Raw genomic sequence first — 19,200 nt, 5'->3', positions numbered from 1 at the left:
GACATTTGGCATGCTAAAGGCTCAAAGAAGCAAAGACATGAAATACAGCTACACAGAATAGCTGCAATAGCTTAATTAGGTCTACTCAAGACAGTTCAAACCTATATGTCATAGAACATTTAAGTCACTTTAACCATTTGTTAAAATCCAATTTTAATTACTTCAAGTCACTATATTAAACTAAACGTATTTTAGTCTGGTTAGCCCTATTTACACAACTCTATTATACAGATCATCTGATGAACCAGTATGAATTTTTGACATAGCAACCCTGTTGAGACAGTAGACACAGCAAAGAAATCGTTCCGAATGCATGTTCATGAAAAAATGTTGGCTGAATTACAAGACTATTTCCACAATGATACTTCCCAATCATGCTATCCATAATAATCCAAAATGAAGAGGGGGAAAGACCAGAATTGTATTGTTTCTCCAACAGCAGAAACCAACCTAGCCAAAACTTAATTTATTGAAGCTTACTTAACAAAGGAGGAACTAAGGAAACAACTAATAGTAATGCATCACTAAGCATTAACTTCTGCTTAGTACTAGCAGGAGGTTTGACAGATACAGTTTTACTTGCCTTTACTACCTTGAATTAAGGTATTCTTAAAACCTCACACCAATGGCTAGTTTAGCAGGGGAGCAACTAATATCAGACTAATCACATGCTTGTTTCTTTTTTAATGGTGGATGACATTTTAAATAAAACTACTCAAGTTGCCTTCAGGAAAAATTTACAACATATCTGATTGTAAAGTTCAGTTTAAAGTGTGATTACAAATCCTATGGAACAAAAGGTTACGTAGATAGACACAACATCTATCCAGTGAGATACATGGGCTCTGAACGTTAACTTATCAAAATCACATGCAAGTAGAGCTCCTTGTACATATTCAGCATTTTCTTCTTCTCTTTGCCCCATTACATCACTCAGTTCCTATTTTCCATCAATTAAGCCACTAGACCCTCACATCAGTATAAATTCAACATAAATAAAAGGGAGGAGACCTGAAGGCTTCAATGTTTGATGAAGTGGCAAAGAACAGACGAACACATTTCTTCTACTCTCCAATACACTGCTCTTCACTCAGAAGACCCTTTCTACTACATCCCTTTTGATTTACCTAATGTCATACTACAATCCAGTTTTAAATTACCTTCCCTTCTACTCTCATCATTAACACACATATTTTTAGTTTTTCAGACTGTATGAAGAACATTTGACTTTTTTATCTCCTCAATCCAGTTTTCTAGAACTGACACAGTTCTAGAAATAGATTTTAAATCAGATCTACATTAATTAAACTATAATTACCCAAAGTAAAAACCTAACTATGTCATTCAACATAGCAAAACCTAATAGATGAACTCAGACCAGTTCAGTTCAAACTCAGTTGCAGGCAGAATGTGAGTGACAAGGCTGGCATTTTTTTTCAGAAGGCAAAAGACAAAAGAGAATTGACCTTATCTATTTGTGCAGTCTGGCGATAAAATTACAGAACAAGAAAGTGAACACATGCACTCAGATTCATCAGATCTCAGACCTTATTTCGTAATTCTGGTAAGATAAATTGAAGACTCACAACAAAGTTCATTATCTTTTGCATCCTGAAGTTTATTACTGGTATTATACACATGCTTAACTATGATTTTGTTCCCATAGGAGTACAATAAGAACCACGAGAAGAGGCAATACTAAAAATGAAATTAAACAAATTCAGGCTCAAACTGATAAGAACATCATATAGACTTTGTGCAGTACTTTAAACATAACAAATTGCTTACAGCTGCTTGAGTATCTTTACAGGCAGACCAAACTGTTTTCTGAAAATTTTCGTTTATTCCTATGCAGCTCTCACACTATATGGCATGTTACTGCATATAGGAATAACAGCAATAATATACTTCCCTCACTCCTTCTACAGTCCTCAGCTCCCAATCCCCCCAGTCACATTAAAACACCACTGTGCTAATCACATAATTACAATAGCATGGGAGGAAAACTGGGCTCTAGAAGTCAGGGGTAAGTGAAGTAAAACAAGTGAATAACATAAACCAGCTAGACTTTTTTGTATGTTGGGCTTTCTTACAGAAAGTAGTAAGAAAAACTTTTAGTTAGGAAATGCTGAAGTCTTCTGTGTAACAAATACCCAAACATAAGTGAACAGTTCCATAGACCAAGTTCTTAAAGCTCAAATGAGATCCAACAGAGCTTGTGGAGTTAAAAAGCACTATGTCAAGCTTTTGTGTAATGAAAGAACATTGGATATATGTTCCAATGACGACTGAAGCTACAGCTTTTCAGCTTTTTTTAGTAAAAGAGTTTCCATCCATCATTCAGGCAGGACAAAACTTGTCTGAATTCCACGGGCATGTCTTACTAGAGAATTAGAATGTAGCAGCATATTTCTGACAGAGATTTTACAGTTAGGGGAACACTTAAGTTACCTTTTAAATATGCATTATACCAAGAAGATGCATCAATTAGTGCTATGTCACATTCTCACAAGAATGGAACTAACATGCTTCCTTCTGAACTGCCATTATGACAATCTATGCTCTCTGATGTTTTGAAAAACTAATGGCAATTTTCTTTAAAGAAGGAGCAACCTTACTTGTTATTTCCAGGTAAATACATTTGCTCTGCACTGCCTTGCAAAATGAAATACTTCTCATGCTTGAATGCCTATTAATACTGCATTGGTAAAACCCAAATACGTATTTTCACGCCAGAGCAGCTTATGGACAAGGTCTGATGGAAATGCTAAGCACAATGCAAGTCTAGAGGAAAGTGCAGTTTTGTAATTAAAGAATTCTAAGGAAAGGTTGCACAAATACCTCTTACTCAAAAACAAATAATCAAAGCTGTTCAAGTCTTTGTGGCAAAATAGCTGCAGAAGACCAAAAAATACAGAACAAGTAGTATTTTATTCTTTACATCTGAACTGTACAGCATCTAGATGAGTATTTCCCTGATCATAAAAATAAGGAAGCAGGAAATTAAAATAACCTTATTCCCCAGCTTCCCAAGAAGGTGCAATCAAAATCAGCACACTGGAGTGCTCTAAACTCTACTGTGGTCACATACTCTTACTGAGCACTGTGGTAACAGTACAAATTATAGTGGTCATGGTTTCTTGCCCCTTTCTTAAGTGACCTTATAAAAATCACTACTTGGCTTGCCATTTCCATAAGCTGATATGAAAAAAGACCCCAGAAATGTTGTGGTACAGTGCACACTGCTTTAGGTTAAAGCAAAAAATTACCTGGCAAGGAAAAAAAGAGAAAGCAGGCATTAAGCATTAGAAATAACAAACATGAAGCAAGATGAATAGAAGCTAAATATTAGAATTTGAGACTAACAGATTAGTAAACAGACCTAGATGTTAGTTCCAAGAAGTTTATTTTCTTTGTTTTGTTTATAAGAAGCCTTGATTATCACATATTGAGTTTAGGTCACACATGCAGGTGTGAACTTGTACAAGACAGTTCAAAAAAATAATTGAAGTGCACTTCTTCATTGATCTCAGAATAAGCACTGCGAAAATAATTACAGCAAGTTCAAATATGCTTGCAGAGTACAGGTTTTTCTGCACTTTGAGCAAATATTTGACCCATTTTTGTCAAAGTAAAGTTTCAGAATATAGTGGACTCCGAGCCAGCAAAATGATTAGCATGCAGGAAAAATCTACTCCAACTTTTACATATGGCCATAGACAGAAACTACCTTAAAATTCCAACTTTACACTTTGACTAAGCAAGGGCCCCAACGCAGTCATTTGCTGCACATAAGTGTTGCAAGCATTGCACGCCAGAAGCAATCACTACATAAGAAAAAGGTAACTTAGCAGCCAAGTCACAGCAGCAGCAAGGTCATCAAGATTAAAACTACTAAGTCTGTTTCCCTACTTTGAGGTGAACCCAAATTCATTACCACTTCAAGATGCATTTCCCAACACACGTCTCCCTAAACACACATCCTCATAGAAATGTAGTTTTAACTTCATTTCATTAAACACTCTGCTAATTTTTACATTACGTCACTGGTAGATCTTAGTTGAACAACAAATCTTATGAAGGCTCCCCTCCTCTAATCAGCATTTTAATAAAACAGAATAAAATGTTGAAGTTCTGCTGAGTATTTCTTTTAAGAGTAATTCTGCACTGCAAGTCAGTATGGAACTGTTAAAACTTAAGGGCTTTCCTTAAAATCTAAGCCTCTGCACATATCAAATAAACATGGACAATTAACTGGCCTCCATACTTCCAAACGAAAATCCAAATAAAAGGAGCCCGCCCCAAATTCCACACGCTGTGCCGTAGCGCACTCTGCTGGATGCCTGAGCACGAGCAGAACTGATCGTTCACCTGCACCAAGCTGAGGGGGAAGAACTCAGCATTTGCCACTGCCAACGTGCCTTTTGTACGGAAAAGATCACTGCAATATGCAATCACACTGTGTTAGTCAGCTCTGACAATAATCTATGTGCTTCAAAGGAGTTTCTTCAGTAAACCTCCAGAAAACTATGTCAAGTGAAGTCTGCTGTGCATTGCATTGTGTCTTGGGGAGACGTTGTGATGTGTATCCCATATCACTGCCCCATGCCTAGGAATTCATTCTGTGCCCTTCTATGCCTTTAAACTGAGCAAGAGGGAAGGGAAGCACCTGGCTTTTTTTTCTTTCCAGCCAGCTTTCGGCAGCTTTTTTTTCCTCAGCTCCTTTTCCTTCAGAGAGTTGAACTTTTGTTTTCCTGGGACTTCAGTTTTCTTTTTCCTTTTCTCTCTGCTGGACTGTTTCAACATCAGAATACATTGGGAGAACTTTCCACCGAGGCCTTGGCCCTGGAGGTGGGCCCACCACCTCGTCCCAGCTCCAAAGATGGGGAGAAAGAGATCTACGGAAGGACGCTGAAATTTTCCCAGGTTTCTCTCAGCAGATCGAGAGGTTTTAATATTTAGCATCATTATCCCTTTTCCTGTGTGTTTGTTAAATAAATAGTTTTTATCTCTTTCACTTTCCTTCAAGGAAAATTTCTTTTTTCTCGAACCTGGTGGGGGAGGGGTGGTTATAGCCTGCCTTCTCTCAGAGGATGTATTTCTAGATTTGGCCAAACCAGCACACATTGTAACTTCAGCATTTCTGATAACCGTACCATGGCAGACAGCAAAGAAAATTCTTACCCTGTTAAAGCTGTGCTCATGAGAATCTTCCAGCTGTCCGTTGCTAGTCACAGGAATTTCTGCTGCTGAATTTTTGGGAGATTCTTGAGCCATTGCACTTTCCTATAAAAAGAAACAGGTTAGCATTTGTCTTACATTTCCAATGAGTAATCCATAAGAAAATATTTGATGTATGGATTTCATAACAGTTGATTTTATTTCAAATGCCAACTGGAAATAGTCTGATATACTCAGTCTGTATATATTTATTTAATCACATCCTCGAATCACAATAATACTCTAGCACAGCTCAGTCAGAAGTAATTTAAAGTCTCCAGATTTAAGAGAAAACTAAAATTTAACCCATTGGCATTGGGGGAGTAAGACACAAATGAGACATGTGGGCTCACACAAATATTTTACAGGCACACTTGAGCCTTAGAGTAGTTTTTGTATCTCAAAACTATATTGAGCTTGGCTAAAAAAATTGTATTAGTTATTCATAAGCAATAAATACTAAAGAAGAGCAATATGTTTAAACATATGTTACAAGAAAAGCAACAACTCCAAACTTTAAAATAAATTCAGTTTCTTCTTATTTTACCATAATACAGTGCCACCTTCTGACTAAACTGTTGGTACGCAACTCTTCATGCAGTCAACAGCAGCAAACCTGAAGTGAAATGCAGAAGCGCCAAAAGAACTCAAAAGTACCAATAGAATTCAAAGTTAGTTTCAAATGCAGCTGCATCATGAACAGCAGCAGCAGCTGTGACACCACTGCTTTCAAATACAACCTAAGGTAGAGCCTAGAAGATATATTCCCAGAAGAACTGCACATCATTTACTGCACATCATCTAAAGAGAGAAAGGCAGCTTAACACTCCCCAAAATTAAGAGGAACTGAAAATTTCATCCCTTTCAAAAGGCTACTCCTAACTCTGCAAGGCAGGTTCATCAGTCACATAAAGTGTAAACAGTAGAAAAATCAACACACAACCAAGTTTGTTCACTTAGATAAAAGTTGTCTGAGGTCCTCAGACCAGCCCATACACTTGTGCAAGACTGGCAATACAAGGTATAGCATCAACAGATACTTGAGAATAGGTACTCTTCTACCTCAAAAGCTCTTAAATCATCAAACTGAACCAGCTTTTTTCACTCCAAAGGCCAGGAAGAGGGTCAGCCTGAGATCAGGATCTGAAGTACCATCAGCTTCTCCAACCACATGTGAAGCTTCACAGACTATCAATATAAGAAGGAAGATTCTACTGGTACATACTGAGCATCACTTGCATCATTCTTAATTGGAACATCTTCTGGCATACCCCCATTGCTAATATTTCTTCTACTTTCACATATCACCACTTAATTTACATTAGTGAGTCTGATTTCCTTTATTAGTTTTGAGGCCTCTCAAGACTTTTTCTAACTAGTCACTGTCTGTGGGCTCCAATAAATGTACTTCTACTGAAGCACACCAAAAGGTCTATGCTTATTTCATGAGTTAACTTTTAACTTTTAAAACAGTTAATTTGTTTCATTTCATAGAATATAGAATATCCCAAGTTGTAAGGGGCCCACAAGGATCATCAAGTTCAACTCCTTGGCCCTCACAGAGAGCTCCTATACAACACCATTACATTAAATGGTCTAGTTACTGCCACATTACATTTTGACTTGAGAAATCTGTCCAATAGCTCAAGTTTCTTAAACTTGCTCTAAATCTCATGTGTGCTTAAGTTCTGAGACTGCTAAGAACTATACTTCTACTTGACACAGTCAAGTGAGGTATTTTTCAAAATGCTTGGCCTATCACAGCTACTTGCACAATACAGAAACATTAGCATAGGCCATGTCCTGTTCACAGCTATTTTTGTTCTTCTTTCTGCAATTATCAGAGAACACTGTGCAAAGGGAAAGTCCTCTACTGTCAAGGGGCACTTTGCTAGGGATCATAAACAAAACTGCATCTCTAATTAAAGGAAAAACAAATACTTGACTTAGGTGCTTTTCAACAAGGATCGCAAATAATTTTGCAAGTATTTACATTGATATATTTTTATGCTTTTATTCAGAGATATCAAGCTCAATGCATATGCACACATCTCTAGTAAATACATATGCCAGAAAACAAAAAATCATCAGCTTCTCTGGACAACTAGAAGCAATTCACGTATTTTTTAGGCACTGCTAGTTGAGTCAGACCTATATATCTAGTTCAGAGAAAGCAAAAAATTACTTGGCAATGTCAGTTCCATGCTATGTTTGAACTACAACAATTTCCTATTGCTGAAAAGAGGACATTTCACCACTCTACTTTTCCAGTCCCTACCACTGTGCATCACGTCCCACTCACTCACCTGACTGCAGTCACCACACACAACTCACTAGCCTGGCAATAAACCTTTTCACCAGGTAATTTTCCAGTTTCAGCGAGTTCAATCAGTTTGCAGTGAGGTCAGACAAGCACCAAAGCCATGAAATGAGCAGCTGAAAACAGGAAGTGGGATAAATTGCTAATTTGACTCAGACATAACAAGAAATGACTGTCTGCATTTTAGTCAATAGTTTAAGCTTGCACTGCTGTCAAGAACGAGTCCTTGCCCTTTGCCCCCAGCTCTTCCCCCCAGCAGCTTTCACCATCCCTTCACCTCCTTCCTGAGCCAGAACAATGTATTTGTACAGCAAACAAGATTCCGGAAACACTGCAGGTTAAAAGAAAGCGACCTATGCTCAAAATGAGGATGGGTATTTTCCACTCCCATCAATTCTCCAAAGCAGGCACAACTCCAACACTTGCTCCTATGAAACAGAGCAGGTAGTAATGCAGTAAAGAAACTACTTTCTTTGAAGGAGAATGAAGGACTGCCCACAGCATCAGCTTACTTCAGCAGTGCAGTATCTCAAAATACTTTTTCTGACTGTAGGCTACTGCCAAATCCAGCAGCCATTTCTCTTTTCCTCTGGATGTGTGTTCCTGTAACTTCACACAATCATGGTAAGGTTATTCATCTAAGAGAAAACTAAACCACCAAATCACATTCTGTTTCAGCATTTCTGTTGAAACAGGGAGTATGATTCCTGAGTCAAGTGTCTCTTTGGCAAGTGCAGTCCACAGCTGACTTAAACTAAGCATATAAAGAAATTGGTTCCTCAGAAAAAAATTTATCATATGTATAAACAACCTAAAGTAAATCTAAATAAGTTCCTAAATTTGTATTGATGTATTAGACATGAATGACATAAGCACTACAGAAAAACATTGTGTTTCAGATGAAAGTTTTATTTTGAAAAAATAGTATCATCCTTTAGTAACAATCAGTATTTTCTTTGTACATCTCTGTTTACAAATATCAGATTTGCAAATACGCTAAATAGCTGTGGAATCACTATTCTGTTTTTGCTGGAAGTTTAAAAACAATTCACTGTCACTGCAACTCCAATAGTGATAAAGTTAGCATTACCTTTTTTCATTTTTACTCAAGAACAGTCAGGAAAATGTTGACTCTGTCTTTCTGAAAGAGCATCCCAAACACACCTGATTAGCTAAATAATATTGGGAACCTTAGGAATTTGTTCATAATTCTAATAGGTCACAGACCTCTCCACAGAGAAGGGGCAAACTGTATCTGCTCCCAGGGAAAAAAAGTCACTCCTTCAGCAGTAGATAGAATACCTTGTTATACTGAGGTTACACAAAGATTGCTGCCCTTTAAACACCAACCCTTTCTTCCTGCAGTACTCACACATTTCAGACTCCTCCTGCCTCAATCTATTCAATTTACAAAACAAACAGTGCAGCACAGCAGCAGGCTACTGGCTGAAGTAATCCTTTGCTACGAATTAACTGGACTGTTCTTAATGGTGTCTCAAAACCAACCCCACCCATTCAAGATGCTGTGCACAAACTCATATCCCCATACTAACAGCACTGTGCTGTGCATAGCAGAATTTTTGGGAGTCTGAAACTTGTTAGGATTGGTTGATTTTACACTATTATAACTATCACCCAATCACCTCAGAGCCAGACTGGACCTCTTCTGCAGCTGGATGAGATTCATCAAGTGTTGTGGATTCACTGCTGTGTTCTGACATACCTGAAAACCAAATAGGTTTGGCATGCATTAATTAAAGTGAAAGGAGCTGGATGTTGCACCTCATAGAAACTAAAGCAGGCTTTCAGAAAACATTTCTTTTACAAGTTCTGCTAAAGCAAAGTGAAACCTCCTTCTTTTGACGGTGACCAGGTCTTTAGCTCTCCAAAAACGTAAGAGGGATTAGGAATACAGTCTAGTGTAACTTCCATTGCCAAAGCAACCTTTCCCCATAGACAACTAAGCTTGCAACATAAAACCCTGGAAGTCAAACAAGGTTCTTCAGCTGATATGTATACTGTCACCTGCAACAATACACTGACTGTATCCTACCACTGCAAAGATGCCCATTTCATTAAGACATAAGATTTATCCAAACATTGCAAGATTATATTGATGCTAAGCCACTGAAACCTATTAAGCTGTTAAATCTGTTGTGTTTACTAGAAACAGAATCCCTTTCATTTTAGTCTCAAAAAGATCTCAGCTACAGAGGCAATGGAAGACTTGCACAAACTTGCACATTTCTTGCACATGTGCAAGAAATCAACTCTGAGTATAGTGATCATGAAAGATGAATTACATACCCAGTTTTAGCTTAAGTAAGAAAAGTATCTAAGTTTGATTTCAAATAGCTGGTAACTACTGGTGACACCACAATTCACTCAGCTGTTTGAGAGGAGGAGACAACCAATCATTAAAAATTAATCAAACTGTCAGTATTGCATATAATCACACATGACTTCAGTTCATTAAGTCTTGCACCATTTCATACATGTTCAGACACATACCAGATTAAGAAAAATTATAAAGAGATTACTATTTGTGTTTATATTGTACTTCAAATTCTTAAGCTATAAAACATTCTAATTCAAGCAAATAATTAATAAGGTAAGCAGCTCACATAGCAAGGGAAATAAAATAAGGACACAAAGGCTGAGAAACGGACTCACCCAGATCATCTAGATAATATTACATTGGATAACCTATTACTTTGTTTTGGAAAACCAAACATGTAAAATAAGAGATTTTCTACAGAAAAACTGTTCATCCAGGGTTATCACTGAATGAAGTTAGATTTTTCTAGGAGCAATACAAAATTCCCTTTGAAGTAATTAAGAAATAAATTAAACGTATACCTTATATAGCTTTCTTAATTTTTCAAATTTCTTTTGAACATGAAAGACTGTACAGCAGAGGTGCTGTTTGCCCACATGGTCCTGTCCAAACTCTCCTTGTGGTTGAAAACAACCTCTGTGCTTAACAGCTTATTTCTGAGTAGCTAAAACAATTACATTATACAATAGAAGAATAAGTGTGATTTCCTTGTTCTACTGGTTAAACAAAAAGCTAAATTCATCTTGTAGTGCAGCCTTCATTAAGACAATCTGTTCTTCAGTGTTCCTGGAGTTACATTTGTACATCGCATACAAGCTTACATACCATGGTAACACTGTTTTAAACTATTAAATGCTATAGGCAAAAATATTTTTGATAGATTTAAGAACTTGTAATAACCTAATCTAGAGTCAAGAAGCATCTCACAAATCCATATAGAAGACACTGCATAAAGGCAAGTAATTAATTTTTTAAAATCCAAATCAATTCTCCATTTGTGTTAAACACTCTTCCATGATTAATGTTTTGTACAGTACTCTTTTCCTACAAGTAGTGCCAATGCTTTCGACACAGCTCTGCAGGATCACACTGTTCAACTTTAAAACACAAAAAGGTGAAAAAAATGTAGTTTAAAGGTGGCTTTCATAAAAAGTTCAACTGCACATTCTAATTTAACCACAGAATTTCCTGGTTTCTACAGCAAAAAAATGGGGATGTAAACACCAAATACTGGATGCAAGGATGAAAGCTTTCTATACCTTCACCAAGATTCAGAAGTGAAGACAGTCATGTGAAATTGTGGTAATCACGCCATCTACATACATGTATCATTTAAGGTTCCAGTGCAGAACTGCATACACACTTTTGCATCTCTGTAGTTCTTGCAAGTGCCAGGCAAAGGGCTGTTCTTTATAAGAAGCTGCTAACCCCCAGTGCAGCGTGGATTCTGCATTATCAAGGGCTTGGTTTGTTTCTTCACTAAAGCAGCCACAACTTTAGAACACATTAGGTGACTGGTATAGCAGGACATTTGCTACCATCAGCTGCAATTAGAACAAGTCAAAGAGGTTCTACTTGGAAAAAAACATGCTTGATCCATATTCTGACAAGAACTGAAACCCCGTCCATATCTCTCCTGACCCTCTGGGTTTTCTTTTTCCCTACTATACCAATTCTGCAAATCCACACAAATACTGCACCACAGTAGAACAGAGGACACAGAATAGACTAAGAATCATTCCCCCCATGGTGAAGCTACCTTAAATGTATACTGAATTACAGCCTCAGTAATTTTAAGTTTTGCTCACCATAAATAAAACCACACAATTTTTAACTCCTGGGGATTTAGATATCACCTCTTTAACTGGCAAAGTAAAAAGCAAAACAAAGCAAGAACTTACAAACTTTCTTACTATGAAAGCAAGAACTTACAAACTATGCTTACATAGTAAGCATCCTCTCAGATGGAGACGTCAGAGACATTTAACCATTTATAATTAATTGTTATAAGAGCATGCTTATGTACTTTTCATTAAAAAGGCAAATTCATATTTGCTTATTCATGAAAATATGAAGTAAATGTCATCAACAATAATTTAATTTTGAGTAAGAAGTCTATTCTTCACATTCTTACATCAGTTAGGTAAATGATTTACGGTGTCAGAAATAAGAACCATGGGATTCTCAAGAATCAGATCTGCTTCTCTAAGTAGGATGCACTGGCTCCTTTGCTTATTTTTCTCCTAAATTAATTGCCAATAAGGCATCAGCAAGATATCTTCTGTCTAAAATGAAGTTTATTACACACTTTTATTGTTGTCTTATTACTTAACTGCATAGACAAAGAATATGAATTTTTCTAACACTGCAGAAAATTCCAGTGCTCATGGAAAAATAATGATTTTATGGATGTTTTCTTAATTTCAGTTTCTAACTAAGAACACTTCCACTAATTCTTGTCAAGATTGAGATCAACCACTTTTTAAAAAAGACTGTAAAGAGCTGTATTAAACACTTCCTGCTGCAATCACACCATAATTTCCTCTTCAGGGTCTTGAATTCCCTGGCTGTTCCACTTGCAAAATCTAGTTATGCCTGAGAGTTACAAAATGTGATTGGAGACAAAAACTGGAGAACAGGGCTGCTGCTGACTTTCACACTCCCCACGCTTCGTCAACTTGGCCCTAAATGCTTTAATGCTCTGCTCATCTCCAGATTAGCTAAGCCATGGACTCCCATTATGGTTTCAACTTCCACCAAACCAGAAAAAAGCAGCTGATCAAGATACTGCCTCAGCTTCCAGTTTTCCCAATCTGACACTCTTCTGTGTTTCTTATTCCTGACATTTTAACTGCATGTGTACATACATACATACATATGTAAACATACACATGACTCAGAAAGTTTTGGAGTTGCACTGATCAAATAACATCCTTCTCCAGCCCTGCAAAAAAACCCCTTCTGTTATCTTGTCTAGTGAATCAATTCTTAGGTAACAGAGCCACCGACTGCAAAGTGATAACTCCTTGCTACCTTTTCCACCAAGCATAAAAAGCACATGTTAGACACTGAAACTACATCCTGGGCTGGATGTTCAGAACGATCCCCTTCAAAGCCTTCCATGCAAGATGAAAGGCTATTAGGGAGTTTCAGTTAAAAACAACCTATTAGAGAGGTACTGTAAGAAACACTGGAAGAACTGCCTCTAGTTTGCAAACAATACCACATGCAACACCTGCTTGTCACACAACACCAAAGCGCTTCCATACTTTAAGAACAGTAAGCAAAACACAAATTGGCACACTTAAAACAGTAATTACCAGGGCGTGGAATAAGTCCCAGGGGCACAAAATTTACACAACATCTACAGTTTTCTTCCTCCACCAACACATAGCTTCCCTTTCTCTCTCGTGGAACCCGCCTGCTCCCGAGCTCAGGCGCTGCCCTCCCCGTGCGGCCGCCCAGCACCCCCGGCGCGGGGCCTACGAGCCGGGCCGACCCCGACCCGCTGGGCACTGCCGGTGCCGCCGGGAGCCCGAGAAGGGGAGGCCGCTCCCGTGGGGTGACACGTCGGACGGGCCGGAGCGGGAGGCGCGGCCCGGCCCTCCCCGAACCCGGGCCCAGCGGCTGGGCTGGCCCGGCCCGGCCCGGCCCGTCCCTCACCTGCCGGCGGCGCCGCTGCGGCCCCGGGGGCGTCGTGCTGCGGGGGGCGAGAGGGCAGGACGGAGGGAGGGAAGGGGGGATGGAGGAGGCCGGGCGGGGCGGCGCCGGCGGCCCCTCTCCAGCTTTATTTTCTTCCTTCTCCGGTGGCAGCAGGAGCCGGAAGCGCCGGGCCGGAAAGGGGATGACGGCGGCGGCCTCTCTAGGCTGTCATGTCTATGGTCGCAGCCGTGGCAACCACCGCCAGCACCGCCCGGGAGGCTGCTCCAGCCCCGCCGAGTGCCGTGCCCGTGGGATCGGGCCGCCGGCTGGGAAAGCAGCCCGGAGCGGCAGAGCAGGAGCGTGCCTGCCCGGCTGTGGGCGCGGATGAGCGCGCCTGGGAGACGCTGCTCGGTGCCATGGCAGAGGCTCTGCCCGAACCCTCAGTGAGGAGGAAGAAAAGCATATCTATCGAGGAAAAAATTGACATCATAAGCGCTGTGGAGAGCGGCAAGAAGAAGGCGGACATTGCAGCCAAGTATGGCATCAAGAGGAATTCCCTGTCTTCGATTATGAAGAATAAGGAAAAAGTTTTGGAAGCCTTTGAAACTTTACGGTTTGATCCTAAAAGGAAGAGACTGAGGACTGCTTTTTATGCCGACCTGGAGGAGGCATTGATGAAGTGGTACAGAATTGCACAGTGCTTGAATGTGCCGGTCAATGGCCCTATGTTGCGGCTCAAGGCGAATGATTTTGCCCAGAAGCTTGGACACAGTGATTTTAAATGCAGCAATGGCTGGCTTGATCGTTTCAAGTCGAGGTATGGTTTAGTTTTCAGAGCTCAGCCTGTAGAAGCAGCTGCTACTGCTACAGTGGATGCTCCAACTCTTTGGTACCAAAATGTGCTTCCTTATTATTTAAATGATTATCAGCCGAAAAATGTGTTTTATATACAGGAGACTGGGCTGTTGTATCAGATGTTACCACATAACACGTTTGCTTTTAAAGGGGAAACTTGTTCTGTAGGTAAACAAAGCAAAGAGAGGATCACTGTAGTGGTGGGTACAAATATGGATGGCTCTGAGAAACTCCCACTGCTTGTTATAGGAAAAAACAAAAGCCCACGCTCTTTCAAAGATGTGAAATTGCTGCCAGTGGATTATGAAGCAAATGATAGGGTGTGCATGACTTCAGGAATCTTTGAACAGTGGATGCATAAACTTGACGACAGATTTCAAGTACAGCAGCGCCGAGTGGTGGTTCTTGTTGATTCTCTCCCAGCTCACACAGAAGTAAAGAACCTGAAGTCTGTCAAATTAGTGTTCTTTCCTCCAGACTCTTCTTCATGTATACCTATGAAAGAAAGGATTATCAGAAGTCTGAAGGTTAAATACAGGCACTGTCTTATCAAAAGATTTGTTGACTCTGTAGAAAGCAATAAAGAGTTTATGCTGACCCTTCTTGAGGCAATTGAGATGTTGTACCTGTGCTGGAGGGAAGTAACACCAGAGACTATTGTAAAAAGTTACAATGGAGCAACTTTCAAATTAGAAACTGAGACAAATGATAAGGACAATGAGGTTGAAAGTGATTTTGATTTGATTGCACATGCACGGGCAGCTGGAGTAGAGTTTCCAGAAGGTTTGTCTTTGGAAGAATATGCAGCTCTAGATGATGGCTTAGTAACTTATGAAGTGCCCACAAGTAATGAAAGGATGTGTGCCAAAGAAAGCGCATCAGATAAAGCTGAGACATTTGTTGGTGATGAAGATAAGGACGAAGGTGATCGACTTCAGGGAGCTGAACAGCCTTTACCATCCAAAAATGAGGCTTTGAGTGCTTTAGATACTCTTAGAAAGTTTCTCAGAAGTCAAGACACAGATGATTCTCTTTATGATTCCCTAGCTGACTTGGAGAATTTTATTCAACATGTAGCATGTGAATAGATATTTTAGTAAAGTGGGAAAGCATGTAATTGGAAAAAAAAGAAATTATATAAGCAAAAAAGATAGGCATTTAATAACAAGCATTGCTGAAATGTTCTCTGGTGTATTTTGCTCAGGTGCCTAGATGTATGTAACAAAATAATGAAAAAGGGCTGTGAACTGAAATTTTCCACAAAATCAGGAGCAAATAACACATTTGAGGTGTAGAGAGGGAATAAGCTGAACCCTTAAAATGCTAACTCTAGTAAGTACAGTGGAGGCAAAAGAAATTCTTTGAGCAGTTCGGTGCACTCAGAATAAACTGTTGACTGCTTTGAATTCTTTCTTCAAGGAGAGACTAGCACTGCTATACATCAATACACCAGTGGTTTTGGGGTTTTGTCAATGGAGTAGAAAATATTTATCACCCTGGTGCTTTTGATACATAAACACAGAATTTAATAACACAGAAAATACATGCTTAAATTCTGAGAAGTAAGGCATTTTAAAAATAAATATTTTTCACCCTTCATCAGGAATTCTGGCCATCATTTACTCTTGCAGCAGATGATGAACAGCAGAAAGTTACTACAGCTTTGGATGTGTTGTTTTGTTTTCTTAAAACTGCTCATGTGTGGCTTCACTCGAATGGCATAATCATTTATCCAAGAGTCAAAAGACAAACCTTTACTTAGTCTCTGAGGAGGTCAAAAAGGAAGGTTATTCTTTCGCTTTCCACCTTTTTGGTGCATGGATTTGATGTAGGTCTTTCTGTGCAGCTCCGTGTATTTCTACAGTAAATTCAGAAAAAAAAATCAGTATCTACACTAAAAACCTCACTGAGCTGTTGTTTTATTTTCAATACTTGGAGGCTTTGCTGTAGGATTCAATGCACTAATGTGGTTTATCACTACAAGTCCCATTAACAGGGCTGCTGTTTGCATGATTGCAGTGTGAAGTTGTGTAAATTGCAGTACGTTTACATGTCTTCGAGTATGCGTTTCAAACAGAGTAATCATATCAGAGCCAAAACCCACCGTGTATATGACCTTCTGGATTTTTTCAAAACCTGTTTTAAATCGTTTCCATTCTATCAATTTAATTTTTTTCAGAAGTTAGAGATATTAATTTTTCTAATTTAGAGGAAGAAGAAAATATTTTATGGATGCCCTTTAGGCAACTTGTGTAATAAAGAATCTATTATGCTGTGTATAATTAAACCATGAGAAAAAAATCGCATGCATATGTGAATCTATGGTTTTAAATAAATAGTTTGGCTAAAGCTTTGTTTACTGTTTTTTTCTGTAGGACAGTTTATCCATTTATGAAATAATTGCAGAAAATTTATCAAATTGTTGGAAGGTGGCAAAAATATTAGGGTGATTTGTTGAAAAAATGCTTATAGCTGTATGAATGTTTTACTAGACCCCCTACCAAAAAAACCCGACAAACTTCTGGTTTCTTGTTGTGAAATATCTGATGTGAATTCCATCCAAAGGATATTCTGATTAAATAAAAAAATTCTGTTGAAATCCCAATAAATAAATTCCTACATGGAGATTTATAGATTCTGTGAGAAAGGTACTCCTCTGAATTATCTCTTCTAGGTATTTATTACTTTAAAATACAGATGCACGGTTTTTTAAATTAAGAAACTCTGTCACATTTGACTTGCTTAATACTTTAGAACAAGCTTATGAAAAGTACTTTCTATTCTGATTAAGCTTATTTGAAGTTCATATTAGTCCCACAGAGATCTGTAGATAATTTTACTGTAGTAATCTTTTGATTTGAAATCTATTTCTTTGCAACAGCTTCTCCTGCTAAAGGGAAGTTTAGGGAAAAGTTGCTCTTATCCATATACTAAATGTGTAATTTGTTATGATTTGACTCCACGAGGCCCTCACTGGCCCGGGTTCTGGATAAAGACTCTGTGTTTCCTTCTGAGAGAATTCAGAGTGTTAAAGTGATGGATCTGAATGAGAAAGACAAGCGGCAAATCTTGGTTAAACAAGAGTTCACTCCACAAGAAGTGTAGTTTTTGCAAGAAGAGGCTTAGAAAATCAGGAGATCGGAAATAACGTCGTTAGCTGGAAAGGAAGGAAGTGAATTACTGAGTGTTGTCATACTCCCTCATGAAAAACAACAGGAAGGATTTACTAATTTGGCCTGGACTTTGAAGGTGAGTTGTGGAACTTGCTTTAAAAAACATACATCGAAATCCTGTACCTTTAGAGAATATATGACTTTTTCCTAGCCTCTTAGTTCATTTTGAGAAACCAAGATAAAATGCACTCACTGAAACTGGTTCTGTGAGACAGACACTATATTCTAACACTGTAGCTTTCAAAATTATTTAGGAGCCCAAACATTTCTCCTCGCTCGGATTTTGGTCACATTTATAGTGCGAGAACGTGAAATCCATTCTGAAGTTGTTGCTGTTTCAGGTGTTTGTCACAGGGAGATGCGGACTCCCAGATCCAAAGTGCTAACACTGAAAAAGGAAGCGGTGCTCTGTGTAAATGTCAGTTTAGCCTGTGCACACAGTTTGAGCTGGAGATTTCTTTACATTGTCCGGGTAAACCACCAGGACACTGCCTTTTTACATCTGGGGTGGTATCTTTTGGAGGGAGAGGAAGAATATGGCTTTAGATTGCATCATATTTAAAATGAAGAACCTTTTCTACAAAAGGCAGGTAACTAAGGCTGTCATTTGCTTTAATATTTTAATAGTAGTATGGACAACTATGTGCATTTTCTCTGTAGCTTTTCTACTTCATGCTGTGGTTAGATAGTGATTAGGTTCTTCAGTGTCAAGTCAGTGAGGTTGCTTTCAGTTACCCAAAAGTGACCTCTAGAAGTGGGAACTGAAAATATGAAGTTTTAAAAATATAACTGATTTCTATACAAGGCCAAAATACAAAAAATTATTTGGAAAAGATGTTTGATATAATCAAAAGCATCCTCAGATTACTTCTTCAGACAAGTAATATGTGAAATAAGTATATTCTTCAAATGGCACAGGTTTTTGAAAACTGTAAGAAATATTACTGTGGGTTTTTTTGTTTGTGTGTTACTATGTGTGCAGTTTTGGATATCTTTCAGGTCTATAAAACTACATCTTCCTTTAAAACTGTTGCTGAAAGGAAGATCGCTCACCCCTAATGGTAGAAGGAAATAACAACTTTTTGCATCCTGAGGCAAAAACGGAAGAGAGGAGGCAGTCAGGGATTTATAGGAGGGCTATCCATGTGTGCCTGTATATCCAAGATTTGTGACATTTTGATAGCTGAACAATCAAGGGAGTAAATGAGTCTACGGTTTCACACTATTATGCAATTCTTGGGAATAATACCTGCAAACACACAGAATCTTTAGAGATTTTAAATTTTAGGTGCAATATTTTTGTAAACTTAAATTAAATTAAAACATTAGAATATTAGTAAAATACCTTCAAGATTTTTTTGGTGGCTGTGTTTATTGAAATGGTAGAGTAATATTGGCCTACTCAGGACTTAACGAAAATGTATGGTGACTGGGCAACCATGGAATGTAATGACAGTGTTTCACATTATTTTATTCCTTTAATATCAATAAAAGCTGGTGCTTCCTATTTTTGGGAGGCATTGGTTAAATGAAGAGTTTGCAAAGTTCTCATTGGGAAGTGGATGATGCTGGGGCCAGAGAAGAGTTTCTATATTTATGCGAGGAAGTCAGTATGTGTATCTAGATGTTTTAATATCCCTATTTTGGGGGAT

General features: G+C 38.6%; 2 protein-coding genes across 7 annotated transcripts in view; one reads left to right on the top strand and one right to left on the bottom strand.

The window, feature by feature from the left end:
* Positions 1–13,675, bottom strand: part of ARFIP1 (ADP ribosylation factor interacting protein 1) — a 34,511-nt gene extending 20,836 nt beyond the window's left edge. For 2 of the 6 annotated variants that reach the window (XM_042050006.1, XM_042050012.1), the window contains exons 1-3: positions 13,542–13,664; positions 9,184–9,263; positions 5,185–5,286 (exon numbers count right to left, since the gene is read on the bottom strand). In XM_042050006.1, coding sequence (XP_041905940.1) covers positions 5,185–5,286; positions 9,184–9,261 — 180 coding nt within the window. In that variant the 5' untranslated portion in view covers positions 9,262–9,263; positions 13,542–13,664. Of the gene's footprint in view, positions 1–5,184; positions 5,287–7,526; positions 7,657–9,183; positions 9,264–11,137; positions 11,157–13,541 lie in introns of those variants that run through there. The other 4 variants (XM_042050008.1, XM_042050007.1, XM_042050010.1 and 1 more) reach the window with 4 other exon arrangements.
* On the top strand, positions 13,667–16,724 carry TIGD4 (tigger transposable element derived 4). The gene has a single exon (XM_042050005.1). It carries the CDS (start codon positions 13,751–13,753, stop codon positions 15,461–15,463), a length of 1,713 nt encoding a protein of 570 aa, XP_041905939.1. The 5' UTR covers positions 13,667–13,750; the 3' UTR covers positions 15,464–16,724.
* The last annotated feature ends 2,476 nt before the right edge of the window (positions 16,725–19,200 follow it).

This window comes from Corvus kubaryi, unplaced genomic scaffold (assembly GCF_017639235.1).
Source record: "Corvus kubaryi isolate FWS band 111438036 unplaced genomic scaffold, C.kubaryi_AGA036_p1.0 71, whole genome shotgun sequence".
In the NCBI taxonomy this organism is placed as follows: domain Eukaryota; kingdom Metazoa; phylum Chordata; class Aves; order Passeriformes; family Corvidae; genus Corvus; species Corvus kubaryi.
This window is presented reverse-complemented; position numbering and strand designations above follow the sequence as displayed.

What these genes read in the sequence shown, in the direction of transcription:
- TIGD4 (XM_042050005.1), top strand. Translation starts at nt 13,751, where the DNA reads ATGTCTATGGTCGCAGCCGTGGCAACCACCGCCAGCACCGCCCGGGAG.